The sequence below is a fragment of the Strix uralensis genome, chromosome 4 (genome assembly GCF_047716275.1).
Source record: "Strix uralensis isolate ZFMK-TIS-50842 chromosome 4, bStrUra1, whole genome shotgun sequence".
Taxonomy (NCBI): Eukaryota; Metazoa; Chordata; class Aves; order Strigiformes; family Strigidae; genus Strix; species Strix uralensis.
This window is the reverse complement of record NC_133975.1, coordinates 93,894,963-93,910,363: the sequence shown is the minus strand read 5'-3', so window position 1 is coordinate 93,910,363 and position 15,401 is coordinate 93,894,963. Positions and strand designations below refer to the sequence as shown.

Sequence of the window (15,401 nt, the reverse complement as noted above, 5' to 3'; positions counted from 1 at the left end):
GGATAATGACTAATCATTGTTTGCTCAATTCAATATAATTCATGTCTGGATGGATTGAAGCAGATATGATAAAATTCTGTATAATCCATGGGGCCGTATAGCTTATTTAGTGTTTCTTCATACGGAAACCATTCTGTACTTCTGGTTGTCCCATTGCCTATCTCTGTATCTTTTCTTGTTATAATACATGTTTTCTGAAATGCGATGATGAAATTGAAGAATATTTGAGAAGGTATACTGTCTGATGGGAGAAGGTACAATATGACAGCATAATTGCATTTTCTGTTTCATTTGCTATCCCCTTCCCCAAGCTGATGTTCTTTTTTCCTTTTTGAATGGTTTGGTTTCCTTTTTAACATGAGAGCATTGAGTCAGTGTTTTCAGAGAACTGTCACATCTTGCAGTGTTATTAGGATGGCAAAAATCAAACGCATGGAAGGTAAGCATGCCAGAATTAAGATTTGCTGTGCAATTATATTCAGAACTCTTGTGTAACCATATTTTCTGATACTTCCTTTGGTTAAATTATGAGAATTTCTTTTAACAGAGGACATCTGCCTCATTCAGTTCACACAGTGGATGCAGCTCATTAAAGAAGAGCTATTTAATATTTTATTTTCCTCTTCATTACTCCATCCCTTATTTACTGGATGGTATTCAAATCCTGCTGTAAAGATGCAATTACTAATTCCCCTCTAAGCTTTACAGTGGCGCCCATTACTATAGTTTTTGAATGCTTCATGGGTATTAATTAAACTTGATTTTCAAAACTCTTGCGTGAGAAGAGATGTCTTTGGCCCTCTTCAGATTAAGAACAAAGGTAGAGAGAGAAATTATGTTCTACTCATTTGCTATGTCTTATTTTGGGCATCTCATATTTGGAAGTGTGCCCAGCATTGTTAATATTTTATATATTCAAATTACAGCTTAGTTGACTTCAGCTGCTTTGGTAAGTTTTCAGCTCAGAAGTAAATCAGGGCTTGAAATGAAATAAGGCCTGTGAGAAACTTGCAGTTGGTGACAATGAATGAAAAATTTTCTTTAACAAGTATGCCGGTGGTCACGTTGGAGTGCTGCAGCAAGCGCAAGATAAGAATTCAGTTTGCTAAGTCGGCACTGAAATGCCTTGACTAAAAGGCCATCTTTTCTCCTCTGCCAGCCGGCACCGCCTCCACTTCCAAGCTGCGCAGCTCTTGCAGGAGAAGTTACAGCACAAAATAAAACTACATGGGGCAGAGGTCCTAAGGGAGGAGGCACCTGTGTATGATCATACAGTTACAGAGTGCCTTAGGCCATAGGCACCAAGCGTGCTAGACTGACATTTTTCTTATGATGTGTATATTACATACCTATGCATACTGAAGATGTGGGGAAAATTACAGCTAATGACATGGAAATTAATTTATTAAGAGCAAGATGGATGCTTTCGATGTCAGTGTTGTCATACTAAACAAAATAAACGTATGCCCATCCCACTCACTGCTGTCACAGAAGGTGATTTTCCTCCCATACTTGGCAAGACTCAACCAGTCCTTTCAGGATGAACTAGATCTGTTAGAACTAAATTATGCATGGTATAATCCCAGGTCAATTGACTGCAGTGTAATTGTATCTGTGTAATGCAATGGACGCTTGGCCTATTTTTAAATTCAGTTGTGGGACTCCTGCACTTAACCATTTTGGAATTTCTTCTTAAAGCTGTCTTTTGAAATAGATAATAGCTTGTTTTAGTTTGGGTTTTAATTATAAATAAAAGACAAGCACAGAATATCTTAACTGTAGGGACATACTGCTAGCACAATACTCCTTTTGTCTTGGGAAGTGCCTTTCATCAGTAGATTTCAAAGCAGCTCAAAAAGTCAATTCGAACTAATTTACTTTATTTTGTCTTATTTATATGTTTCACATAAAATGAAATGTCTTTCACTATTAATGTTTTTTAATGCTATTGTGAACTGTACCAACAAAATGTATTGCTGCTTTAAATAATAGGATGTCCTACCTGACTGGTTGTTCACTGTTGTTGTTCAGACCACATTTATAATGCAATTTTGTTTGCCCTCAAGGTCTTTCATCTTTGTGAATGAGTTATAACTCTGTAACATAGTTCTGAAATCTTGACATTCCTTCTGAACAGCACTGTCACTTTTTGGTAAGGCATAGGAAGTAAAGAAAAGGCGTATCTGAATCTGAAGTGAAAATGTAAGCATTTTCCAAAAGGAAATCATTTTACAGAAATTATGCAAGAAGTAATTTGTTTCCTTGCCATAAATTCTAATTTATTATTGGGGAAAAAAGGTCATACTTATGCTCTGCAAGCATAACTGAGTTTAAATGTGTGTGCCTATGTAGGTGAGTGAATGCTATTGAGAGCACATACTTTTGTTGGCTGAACTTTTTTTTTTTTTTTTCTAAGAGTGCCACTGGGAAAATGAACTGCTTGGCTCATGGCTCCCCAAGTTTCCAACTCTTAAACTGTGTTCTTTGCAATCAAATATTCAGAATTGTTGTTTGATAAAAGTGAGATAAGCTAAATTCAGTTCAGTAGGCAGAAGGGAATTACTGACTTTGGTATGGTACTTGTGATGGTCATTCCTTTCTTGTCTGGGAAGGAGTTACTGTTAGTCATATGTGCTTTATGAAATTCCAGAGGACCAAGATGTTTGGTCCAGTCCTACTGCTCTTTTAAGATTTTGTTAGTTTACTGCTTTTTTGCGAAGTACTGAGGGGGGACAAAACCACATTTGATCTAAATATATATATATACACACACACTCTCTCTCTTTGGATACATACATGTACACAAGTAACATTAATCAGTGCAATGTTTTTTCATTTTCAAAAGAGTTTGTGAACTTTAAAAGTTCTTACAGTATAATGAGAGCTGATTAAAATCTGCCACTCCTTTGCAGATATAGATTAAATGGCTAGGCTAAGATCTTGTAAATCCCCAGACCCAAGTTGTGTACTGAGGCAACTATCTGTGTGTTTCACCAAAGTCGATACGCATTTTTTTAAATGTTAAAAGTTAAATTGCTGTTTAACTTGTGTAAGTTACAGTATTTTTCCTAGTTAAAATGAGTAAAGGTTTGCATTCACAGTAGGATTTTGGTGTTCATGGATGGTGTAATTCAAACTCCACTCAAGTCACTGCAGAAGTTCTGAATGGCTTCGGTCGCCACTGAGCAGAACAAAGAACTAGCTAGCAGCAGTGAATTTGGTTGGGGTTTGGGAAACCAAATGCACAAAGCAGAAAATGATCTAAAAAAGCCTTCAACTACAGAACAAGATATACAAGTTGAGCAGTATAAGCCTACTGCTTCCAGCCATCCTGCCCAGGTGCATGTGTTGTAATTCTGACCCGTTTATTTGCTGTGTGGTTATTCCAACAGGAGAAGGCTTCATATGACTCAGGTCTGTATTTTCAAACAGAGGTCTGATATGTTGAGCTTTATATTAGAATATTAAGTTTTTAGGGACGATTTTAAGGTGTTTATAAAAAACATTACAGTTGTTTAGTCTTTGTGATTTAATTTGGGCAAGTTTGGTGTCATAGAGATAAGCTCAATACTCTTAGAAGAGTTTGCATAGACAGCTCACTACAGTTAGTTTAAATTACAGGCAGGAGTTTGTTTTGAGAATTAGAAATATGTTGTTCTATTTGGTATTTGGGTGAGGAATATCGTGCTTCATTGTTCCTTGCAAGCAATCTGTAAAAACAAGTCAGGACTTCAGAAACTGGGATGTTTTCCTAGTATGTGCCAGGATTTTCCTTCCACACTTGCCTCTCTTCATTTACTCCCCTGTATCCATCTTTTTACAGCAGATTTTTCATGGTCTCCAGTAGATTAATAAGGGGAAAACATCTGATCCTTCAACTGACTTCATTTCTGCTGTCTCCATGAAGCCATGTTCTTTGCTGATGTGACAGTTTTCATGATGTTGTCCATCATGCTGTGCACTATGATACTGCTGTTCAGTATTGCTGATCCGACTGGTTCATTTGCTCCGAACAGGTTGTCTCCTGGTTCTGATGTCTACGTCACAGTTTCATCTATTGCCTTAGCAAGATCGCAACAGTGCCGTAATTCTCCAAGCAACTTATCATCCTCAAGTGAGACTGGCTCTGGTGGGGGCACATACAGACAAAAATCTATGCCAGAAGGGTAGGCACCAGACTTTTTTCATATTCTTTTTAGGCAGGTTTTCTTGTTCTCTGTTCCATTTGTTGTAATGTATATTAAACTAAAGGAGTGCTTACGTAGCCTCCTGTCAGCTGTTGTTTACACGCATTAAAACATGTTTGTTTTCAAATACCACTGTCATGCTTCTTGAAAAAGTCAGTTTTAAAAATCCCTTGCTTCCACCTTTTCCCTTTGTGACCTAACCTCTCTCTGATCCTAGTCTACAGCTGCTCAGGTACAGAAGGAACTTTTATATATTTAAAAATCTTCATTAAAGGTACTGTTTTCATGTTGCAAATTGCTTCATTTCACAGGTTTGGATTCTAAAATAAAATAAGTAATAGGTGTGGGACTTTGCAGTCTGTGCTAATAGTTGAAGCAAAGTAGTGTTGAGTGCAACTAAGACTTCAGATGTGTAGGCACAAAAGTACTAAGTAATCCGCTATCATCTTTTTCACATATTCATAGTCATCCTGTTGTAGGTGCTCTCTTCCAACTTTCCAGAAATCCTCAAACTCTGTGAAGTGATCCAATGTCAGTGTAAGGGGCAACTTACAGAGGAAGAAATTAAATCTGTATCGTTTTCAGAGAGCACTGAAAGGAGCAATAAATCAAGTATCTCCAAGTAGGAAAAAAAAAATAATTGGCAGCAGAAGAGCTGTCTACCACATTCCAAATTACTTCCTATAGAGAAGATAAAGGGGCAAAACTGCTGATAGTTCACATTGCAAAGCTTCCCTCTGAAGTCGTCTTGAGTACATTGCAGGTCATGGTGTGTAATTCATTCTGGTTTGGGTCTTTTATAAAGTAGAAGTATCTCTTTCTCTATTATTAGTAAGATTAAATAGCACTGTCAGGAACTGCTTAGCGCCAGGCACTGTCTTTTGCCTGTTGAGGTTCCTGTAAGAGGACACTGCTCTGGGTCAGTCCAGAGAATGCTGTTCGGAGCATGTGTTTGAACAAGTGCTGCTTCTTGCTGCAGAGTGCTGAAGATTTGTTCTCCCTGTCCCTCTCCTTGCAGCCTAACTTGAGGTTTCCTGAAGAGGCTGACTCTTCTCTGCTGCACACCTTCATGAATGCTTTGATTCATGAGACTGAGACCTGCTCAGGTCGTTATTTAAGCTTGTGCTTAAGTCCTACAGACATTAGGCGACTTGCTTTAAACCCATTAAACTTTGCTGTAAGGAAACTAAACAGAAGTGTATCCAGAGCTCTGCAGCTGGAAGAAGCACTTACCTCTTTATACACAGCATACTTCCTGGCTCATTCATGCCAGCAGCACTTGTGTTGCCTTGAATTCTGAAGAGCAGCTTGTGCTCCCAATATCTTGTTTGCTCTTTTCCAACTACATCATTTGCTCTACAAGCAAGGTAGAGCCATACGTCCTCAGACCATCACAACCATAACTGCTTGAGTAGGAAGGGATTTTCAGACATGCTGTGGTTTGTTTTGAATTGGCCTCAGAGCACACCAGTGCCCATCCCAACCCTTTTCCATCTTTTAAGTTAATTTATACACATATGTTCACTATAGCATTCTTTGAGCATTTTGCAAGTTCAGCAGAGATTTGTCCTAGAAACCTTGCGTATACAGTCTTTTTGGTTTTGAAGTTTTAATTTGGTGAAAGAAAACACTGTTTAAAGGGCATAGTGAAAGACATAATTAATATATGAATTTTGCACATTCCTTATTGGATGCTTTTTTTAAAGAAAAATTGCTTATTAAACTCTTAATTATTTGACTATTATGTTCTACTCTTACAGAAAAAACACTTTGCCTCCCATACTGTCCTTGTACACATGAATCATATCTACTCAGGACTTTCCAAACATTTTCTTTTAGGCTAAGTGGAAAGCATGAAAAATGTAATTATAAAGGAAACTTTCCCTTGCCTTGATAAGCAAAGTAATGTTTGTCACACTACTAAAAATCATTGCAGTTCCATGTGCATCCATCTCTTGATATTTGTCTGAGACACCAGATTCAGGGCAGCTCTGTAGTGATGTTTGATGTACCAGGCAGAGCTGGTCAGTTATTAAGCCATATATGTTGTTAAAATAGGGGAGGGAGATTGTAGCATTCAATTGTTCAGATGTTGGAGAGAAGGGTGGGCTGGAGTAGGTACCTAGCGGAGGGGCACCATGTCCTGAAGGTAATCTTCCCAAGGTGAGGCTCCAGCGTGCCCTGGGTGTGCCAGTCCCTGAGATTTCCCAGTGCAGGAAATCTCAACTGCATAATTTGTGTATACATTTCTTTCTTGTTGCATGATATGACAGATTTGGAAAGTTTGTGAAACTTAAATGACTGGAAGCGTGGGTGTGAGTCCAACCTCTGTCAGACATCGGTAAGAGCAGTAACTGCTGCCTCTTCTAGATTATTGGTCCTTGTCCTGAGCTGGGTATAGGCAAAAACCTCACTGCCTTCAAGAATATCCAGATTGGTCTTGATGTATATATGTGTGTTTTGTATACTTATCCTGTCTTTACCTGAAGGTACGTATATGTAATAAATGATCGTAGAATGTAAAAACAAAATTCAAAATACTGAAATAATGAGTTTCTTCTTATAACATATATATAAAATGTATATTTAAACAATTTCACTGTTCTTTTAATCCATATTGATTTCTCCTTCGAGTTTTTTGGGTTCATTCCTACTTAACCTAATGGGCTGTATATTTAAGCAGCATAGAATATAGCACCACCTGCATTTATTGTTCCTTCTTTTAAATAGCCCACTTCATTTAAAAAAAGGCAATCTAAAGACAGTTCTTGCTGCTCAAATTAGTAGAGCAGTGATTTTAATGAAATGAAATTAGAAACATGGTGGTTTTGTATATCTCTAATCTTGAAAAAAAGATCCCACATCATAAAATATCTGCCAAATGCAAAATTGACTGCTTTTATACAGATGAACATTATGGGGTTTTAGGTAAGAGGACAACTCATAGAAAATAAAATATTGATGCAGTGCAGCTTCATCGCAGCAAGGTTTCTTGGGGTTTTGGCTTTTTCTTTTAGATACCAACTTCCAAGTTATTTTATCATGAAAAGATATTCTTCCCAAAATATCTTACAAGTCTTAAAAGTTTGAAAATCACCTGAGATCAGTGTTCAAAGAATCAAACAGCTTTTGAACTGTTGTGTTTAGACCTTTTTATGCATCTGTTGAATTGGTATTGAATTAATCATGTTTAATTTAGGTATTTGATTAACTGAAATCATAGCTAGTCTGTGTGAACAGAAAAGGGAAAACATTACTCACTTAGTGCAATTTCAGTTTAAATTGTTTGTATTCAGAAGGCAGATATATCCAGGTTTTCTTTTCCATTTTTTTTCCATTAAACTGTATGTTGGCTATACCAGGGAGTGGTGAACAAAAGGGAAGTCGAATCATGTTTGGGTGAAATTTAGAAGGCCCAAATCTCAAATGTGATGTATTGTAGCTGTGCTGCATGTACAGGCATGTTCCAGATTCTTGTCTTTAAGGATGGGAGTGGGATTTTATTGTTCTGAGTCATAGGATGTTTCTTTGGTGGGTTCATTTGAGTTAACAAGGACATGAACTTTCAAATGGGATAACCACACTGAACTTGTTCTGACAGTTGGGCAGATGTCTGTTTTATGTTGCAGGTCGTGTGGGGCAGTCTGTAGCTGGTAGAATGAGTAGAAAGCACAGTTTGGGTATTTTATTTTCTGTTGCTATGTTAGACACTTAGAGCTAGAGAAACTCCTTCATATGTAAGAGGATATATCAGCTTTTTGTAATACTTTTGGGTGTTACTCAGTGCATGTAGAGTCTTGGGATTTTTTTTTTTTCCTTCAGGGTATGTCTGATTTCAAAAAAAAAAAAACCCTCAGAAATACATTATTCTTGATGAATTCTCAATGATCGATTCTGAACCCAACTATAATTCTTATAGACTTATAAATGATTTATATGTAATACAGAATTACAGATTTAATTCTTACAAGCTTTTAGGCATATAAGGCATCCTTGAGCTTCCTGTATCTTTATTGAGCCGAAATCCATCTGACTAACCTAGCAGGATTTACAAAGTCCATTGAACACAGTTTTCCTTTTGCTCTATTCTTTCTTCTACAGCAATAGGTATATGTGTCTCACTGCTTTCCTACAGCTGTATTTAGTTTACAGTGGTCCACTCAAATTAAAGATCAAATAACTTAATAATTTACAGAATTTACAATCCCCAGGTTCTGGGAATCCATAACCAACTCTATAAATGCTTCATTAAAGTATTCGGCAGTGTAATATTGTCAGAAATGGGTCTGTGCTCTTTGAATGTGTCTGCATCTAGGTATGCCTTAGTAGGCCGTACTAGGCCATACCTAGGTATGACCTTACTATAGCCTTTTGCTTAGAACCCAGGAAAGTGGCTGAGATCCATGGGATTGTCCCAACAAACTTTCTGATTCTCACTTTGACTAGTTTGAGGTAGTGCTTTCCCAGTTAAAAGGGATCCATTCTTGTTACCTTTTCCCGATAAACACACCTCATTTCGAAACTACGTGGCTTTTATCCAGACTTTTAAGTTTTACTTGTTGTGGTCAATTTTCTGTAACCGTGTAAAGGTCTGGTCGTCTGGTCGCTCTTCCATGTAAACATCTATGTAAATGAAAATTAATAATTTTATTCCTGGATGTTTTGGTCTGTTTTTTAATTGTATTCACTGTAATGAGATGTTCTTGATCAGAGATGCTTAATAAATTAATGTGTACTGTAATCTTACGCATTAAAGGTGCTAAATGGGTCCTGAGAGCTGCCACAAAAATTAAATGGAAAAGCATTATAAATCCCTCAAGCAGATGTGCTATGTATTGCTCTGCCCCCTTGTTTGACACTAGCTTCTTAAAAGTGCTCTTTTCCCCTTGTGTGAGAATCATGCATGTTTAAAGTCATTATCTGCTTTGTTTTTTGGGGTGTTACAACAGGTTTGGAATTAGCCGTAGATCCCCTGCTTCCATTGACAGGCAGAACACGCAATCAGATACGGGTGGTAGCGGCAAATCCACACCCAGCTGGCAAAGAAGTGAGGATAGTATCGCTGACCAAATGGGTAGGTAATTAATTCTTTACAATGAGTAAGTGGTGCTAAGGACAAGGTGACTTTGGCAATACCTCTCCATGCAGAGAGACAACCCTCTTAAGCACCGTGTTTTCAGTGTCTTTGAAAATTAACCTTGTTCATCAGGATTAATAATTAGGTCTGGAGCATGCACTAGCTTCTGCAGTCTGTTTCCTTAAGATCTATAAGTATCACCTGAGGAAGAACCGATTTCAGTTCTTCATTTGATTGTGGGACTAAATCTACCTTAATGCTCTTACCTTGAAACACTCTGTCCTTTTAGAAGCGGTTGGGTAGACACACTTATTAATTTGTCTTGCTGTTGAGGACTTGTTTGACCTCACCTGCACTCCTGAGTGGCTTGGCTTAGTTTAATTTGCTTAGTTTGTCTAAAGTGCTTGTGATGCTCCCTTTCAAATGGTGCTATATAAATGCAAATTGATTGTTTGATCATTGAAGCTGTAAAAATACCATGTACAAAATGGAAAAAATGCAATTAAAGTTTAAATAGCGAAGTAAATCTATAGCTTGGTAATCGCCTTCCACCAGTGTATACATTTTCATTGCACTTAGCAATTAAGCTGTCAGCTGAGGGAACATATTAACTACATAAAACAGCTGGGTACTGAGAATTTGCATTGTTAAGCCTTCATTTGAAGTTTTTGTACACAGACCTTTTGCTACAGCTATGGCTTGACTTGAGTGGATACTGATGAGATTGACACCAGTGGAAATGTCCTGCCTACAAACAGTACTGATCCAACATGATGACCATGGTCAAGATTGCTAGATTGGCTTGTTCTAACTTTGTTACCATAGATTAAACAATTCCAAACTTTTTCTGTTATGCATGTAGATGATCATTTTACTGCCTCACAGCTTTTGTTCTATATAAATGGACTAGTGCTGAACACAGAATAAGGTTCAGTGAGATCAACAGGAGTTTAAGGCAAATGCCAACCACAAGTTCTGGAGATGTACTTTGTTCACATACCTTCACAACCTCAGTGAGCTGTGCCTTGTTATTGAAGCCATCTGTCAGTCCCTCCCTCACAACTCCCCCCATACTTCTCACAAAAAAGCTGTGATTATGCTGATCTTCAGTTCTCGTTTTGACAGAACGATTTTTAATCACATATGTTTTGATACTGTGTGATGGTAACGACACATGTAAAACTGATCTTTTGCTCAGCATTACTTTTGCAGACCAACAGTTGGGTGTTGGTGCTGACACTGAGTGGAGCTGCCAGCAAGTTCTGTTCTACAATGTCAGGTGTCACCATATTAGCAAAATAAATAAATGAGGCCAAAAAGAACCAGAACAATTGTGTGGTAGAAGAGATGGCTCTGGCATTTGGCAAAGGCTGAGAAATGCATACTGATATATAATCCCTGTATTTTGTCTCTTGTCTATTGTCCTGCATTGATAGATAGTTGGAAGCTGCATCTCTGACTGGAGACTTCATTGTGAGTCTCATGAATCTAGGTGAAAGTTTGGTTCTATGACAAATAGGCACATTTCCACTTGGGATAATCTGTCTCAAGGTAAATAAGGCATTAGGTGCAGTGAATCCACACACTCACTCCTGCCTGGCCCATTCTTAGCTACGGAAGACCTTTGTTCTTCGTGCACCAGCACTGCTTGTTATCACTTGCCAGGGGAAATCAAGGTCGATTTTTTTTTTTTAATTATTATTATTTTTATATATATATATATATATCTTTAAAAACTGTTTCATTTGTTTTTAAAAAAGCTAGTAATGCTGCAGATCAAGATGAACAAACTGTAGCTGTGTTGAGGAAAGCACTGCTAATTACCACGGGTATTGTTAAGTACTTGATGTTCATGAGCACATACTCTACTTAAAAGCAGCATTTTTAGAAGTGCAGAATATTGCATAACCACAGGAGACAAGATACATGTAAAAAGTCACAACTGAGAGAGCTTCTTTTAAAATACTGACCTTGGGCTCCGAGAAAGCAATTACCTACCTGACAGGCTGTGTCTGAACGCCCTCTAGACCTCCGTAGTTAACTCCTGGGGAAAAAAAGTTGAATTGGCGAAGAGCACTCCTATGAGTGTCCCATGTAAGAGGGATGATTTGAATTCCATCCACTTTTGTCAGGTTTAGTTTAGTAAGTATTCCTTTTGTACATCTGTGCAGTTTCCACATTCATGGCCATCAATTTTTAAGGAAATACTGTGATTTCAACAGAATTTTGCTATCTCTTCAATTAGAAAATGTTTATTTAACTCACCTTAACTTTGACAAGAAATATGCTTAGTAGTTGTACTAGAGAAAATGTGTTCATTTAAATGATCACTGTAGACTTTTGCTATTGTCCTGCCTTGCATAGAATACAGTTTAAGGAAATGTGGATCTCCAGGATTTTAATCTCTCCTCCACAGGCAATGCACATATGTCAGTACAATGTCAATACACTGTGAAAATGAATATTCCGCTGTTTTAATGCTCTGATATAGTGCTGTTGGACAATGGGGGTGTGATACCATTCAGGTTGTTCTAACAAAAGCCAGGATGGTGGCTGCTGTTTGTTCATGGTCTTACTGATTTACGCCAGGCAGGAATGGGCCCTCACTTACTCACCTGTGTTTTGTCACAATATGTATTTATTTATCTGGAGTGAATTTCATATTAGGTATCCAAAGTTTTGGCTAATGGTAGTATTGGAAAAATTGCAGCATAAAATTAGGTTACGCATTTTCTTAGTTTGTTTCACTGCACACGCTCTTCAGTACGTCATTGTGTGCTGTATTGCAGAACCAACATGCCATCTCCCAGCGGTATCAAAAGTACTGCCATCCTTCAGAGAAAGCCCCAGTGGAAGACTGATGAGACAGGATCCTGTGGTTCACTTGTCTCCAAATAAGCAGGGTCATGTAAGTTATCCTAAAAAAGGAATTATTTAATGTTTTGCTTTTGCTCCACAAGCTCTTGATACCAAAAGTGTTGTTCAAAGTTATATTTAGGGTGTCAGTTAAAAAGAAAAAGAAAAAAATCCTCAAGCCCTGTGCCCTGCGAGAACATGGAGGAAGCAGTGGAGCCAGACCTGTTGTGTCCAGAATCCTACAGAAGCTAAGCACAGCCTACTGAAATATTTATTAGTTAATAAAGTTTTGTTGCCAGTTGAACGGCAGCTTCTTGTCTATTCTCTTGTGATAAGTAGAGGATTTGCGGGAGTTCACAAAGCTATTCCTCGGCCTCATATGTGAGACTTAAAAGTTTACTAATGTATTTTATAATGCAACATTCAGAAAGCTGCTGCTTTGAAACAGAGTAGTGATCTTGCTTTTGGTTTTTTCTCCATTCTCCTCATCTGGTGTAACTACTTCCTTTCTTTAACCTACCTTGCACACTGTTGGAAGACTTTGTCTGAGAGATCTGCTGGAATTCTGCTGAGAAAGAGCTTTCTTGTTTCATTCACGTTTAAGGTCTGAATGGTAAATTCTGTTTTTCTGTCTCCGCAGAGTTAAATATTCACACCTTTTTGGAGACTGTCACTTCCTGATTTACATACAGAGAGATAGATAAATGCAGTAATGTTCATAAATTTAAAATGTCTTAAAAATTTCAGTCACTAGAGTAAAAAAATCCTTTAAACTTTAAATTACCCAAGAAGCTATATCACTTTTTAATTTATTTGCACAATCAGCTAAATTACAGAGCTGTGTTGCATGATTATACAGAAAGTATTAGTTGCATTTATTTAGGTGTGAAAGTCGATAATTGTTTCCTGTTATTTGCTCCTGCTTACCAGCATTCTTCTTTCAATACAATTGGCCGTGTTGCTTCTAGGTTATTAATTCATAAAAACACATCTTTATGATTTAACAAAATAAAACAAACTCAACCAATAAGAAGCCCAACACACCTGTCTTCATATTTTTAGGAGCACAAACTGGTTTTTATATTTAGATTGACCTGTTTTCCATGCGATGTATTTGACAGTATAATGATGCGATACAGAACTCATTAGCTTGCATGCAAAGTGCAGCCTGGAATTATTAATGCTTGTATTCTTCTCATTTAGTCATTGTTAAAATAAATCTTTATTATGTGGACAGATGGATGGGGGAGTGATGCAGTTCCTAATGAAGAGCAGTAACTTTAATTGGAGATAACTAGGAGTCCAGATCAACTTACTTAACATTCCTCCTGTTTTTTCTGTCAAATCTTGCTTTAGTATAATAAACGTGGATGCTGAGATTTCTTGCTCTCAGTGTACATCCGTTCTCTATTTTTTTCCCTTTTCTAGAAACAGTATCTTAATTTTTTATATTTGACTGGGATCTCTGCCCATGCCTGTTTGGTAAAACTCCAGGGATAGACGAATAGGAAAGGTGGTTCTAAGTCTCCTTTCCACCCCTTCCCTTATTCCGAGGCCATCTGGTCACCAAACAAGTGCCTTGCCTATTGAAAAACTGCATCAGTTCTGATTATATAGATGATCCAAACTTAGATAAATTCTGTAGATGGAAACTAAAATTAAGGAATTCAAAGGGATATAAATACCCCAAAGGTGGGTGAGCTACTAAGCAATGATGAGTGTATGGCAAGAAATTCTTCCTGTAATGGGATGTCCCACCACTGCCCACTATGGAATTGAGGGCATTCAGTTTCTTTGTAACAGCTGGCTGTAACCAAGGTCAGAACATACAAACCAGCCAGACATGCCCTGATGAGACAACTTAAAAGCATTGCATTAATGCTTCCTTTCTTGTAATTCTGCCCTTTGGAAAACAATTTCAGATTAGTTAAACAGCATTTCAGTGGTCATTTGCAGAGGACACTCCTGCTGAGGAGGAAATAAACCCTACTACAAAGGGCTAGGAAGAACAGTGGTTATTTTGCCCTACTTTAACCTTTTGATAGGCATTGGATTATTAAAATAATGTGCACTTTCTGAGGATTGGTTCTGTTTCATGTTCTAAAACACTGGAGTCTTAAAATTAGAATATTTTTAATTATAGTAGTTATAAACCAAGTCAGAGTCTACACAGCGAATTTCATTGGAGTGGGCTGAACAGTACTGTGCTTGAAAGGAAACAGCGTATTTTGGGACAAAATACAAACAACTCTGGCTTTCTCTGAATAGTTAAGACATGGCTTCCAAATCCCCATTAAAGCTTTTTATGTGCACCCAGAACAGAGCACATGCATTGTGTTGGAATGGAATTTTTAGAGTTTATTAGTCTCCTCAATGTATCTATCCAATACCTCAGGGTAGAAGAGCTCCTATTGTGCAGTGGTGGCTTTTGTAACTGATTATTTCCTTCTCCTCTTTATTGCCATAACTCTGAAATAAACCTACAAGTGTGGTTTTTTTTGGATTGCTGTTTCTTCTGTAGTCTGACAGCCACTACTCCAGCCATTCCAGCAGCAATACTCTCTCCAGCAATGCCTCCAGTGCTCACAGTGATGAGAAATGGTACGACAGCGGAGAGCGCACCGAATCAGAGCTGAACAGCTACAACTATCTTCAAGGGACTTCAGCCGATAGCGGCATAGATACCACTTCCTACGGACCCAGCCATGGCAGCACTGCCTCCCTGGGAGCAGCAACATCTCCCCGTACAGGGCTGGCAAAGGAGAAGGTGGCACCCCTGTGGCATAGCTCCAGCGAAGTGGTCTCCATTGCAGACAGGACATTAGAAAAAGAGAGCCACATGGACCGAAAGACCGAGTCTTCGCTGAGCCTAGATATTCACAGCAAGAGTCAACCAGCCTCCAACCCGCTAACGAGGGAGAACAGTGCTTACAGTCTGAGTGATGCCGTCTCGCATACAAGGTAATTTTCACTTCTTGAGGTTGACCTCTCCACGCTCATTTTCCCGTTCTCACTCTCTAACCCATCAAAAGTTGGAAGTGGATGTTGGAGAGAGGTTTCTACTTATGTTAACCAGTGTTTTGAAAGATCTCGCCGTGCAGAATGCTTGAAAATTCAGACCACTTTTAGTCTTCACATCTGCCTACTGATTATAACACTAAAGAGAATGTCTTTGAGAGCATACTCCATGCTGCTGCTACTAAACTGACATAAGACAGACGTGTCTGATGCGCTCATAAGGAATATCTTGCAACAACTGCAGTTCATATGTGGATCAGAAA

The 15,401-nt window shown here is 38.1% G+C and overlaps 1 protein-coding gene across 8 annotated transcripts in view; it reads left to right on the top strand.

Moving 5' to 3' along the window:
- Positions 1 to 15,401, top strand: part of SIPA1L1 (signal induced proliferation associated 1 like 1) — a 223,384-nt gene that overhangs the window by 187,717 nt on the left and 20,266 nt on the right. For all 8 annotated transcript variants that reach the window (XM_074867967.1, XM_074867966.1, XM_074867965.1 and 5 more), the window contains 4 exons: positions 4,017 to 4,166; positions 9,137 to 9,261; positions 12,054 to 12,172; positions 14,642 to 15,081. In XM_074867967.1, coding sequence (XP_074724068.1) covers positions 4,017 to 4,166; positions 9,137 to 9,261; positions 12,054 to 12,172; positions 14,642 to 15,081 — 834 coding nt within the window. The remainder of the gene's footprint in view (positions 1 to 4,016; positions 4,167 to 9,136; positions 9,262 to 12,053; positions 12,173 to 14,641; positions 15,082 to 15,401) is intronic.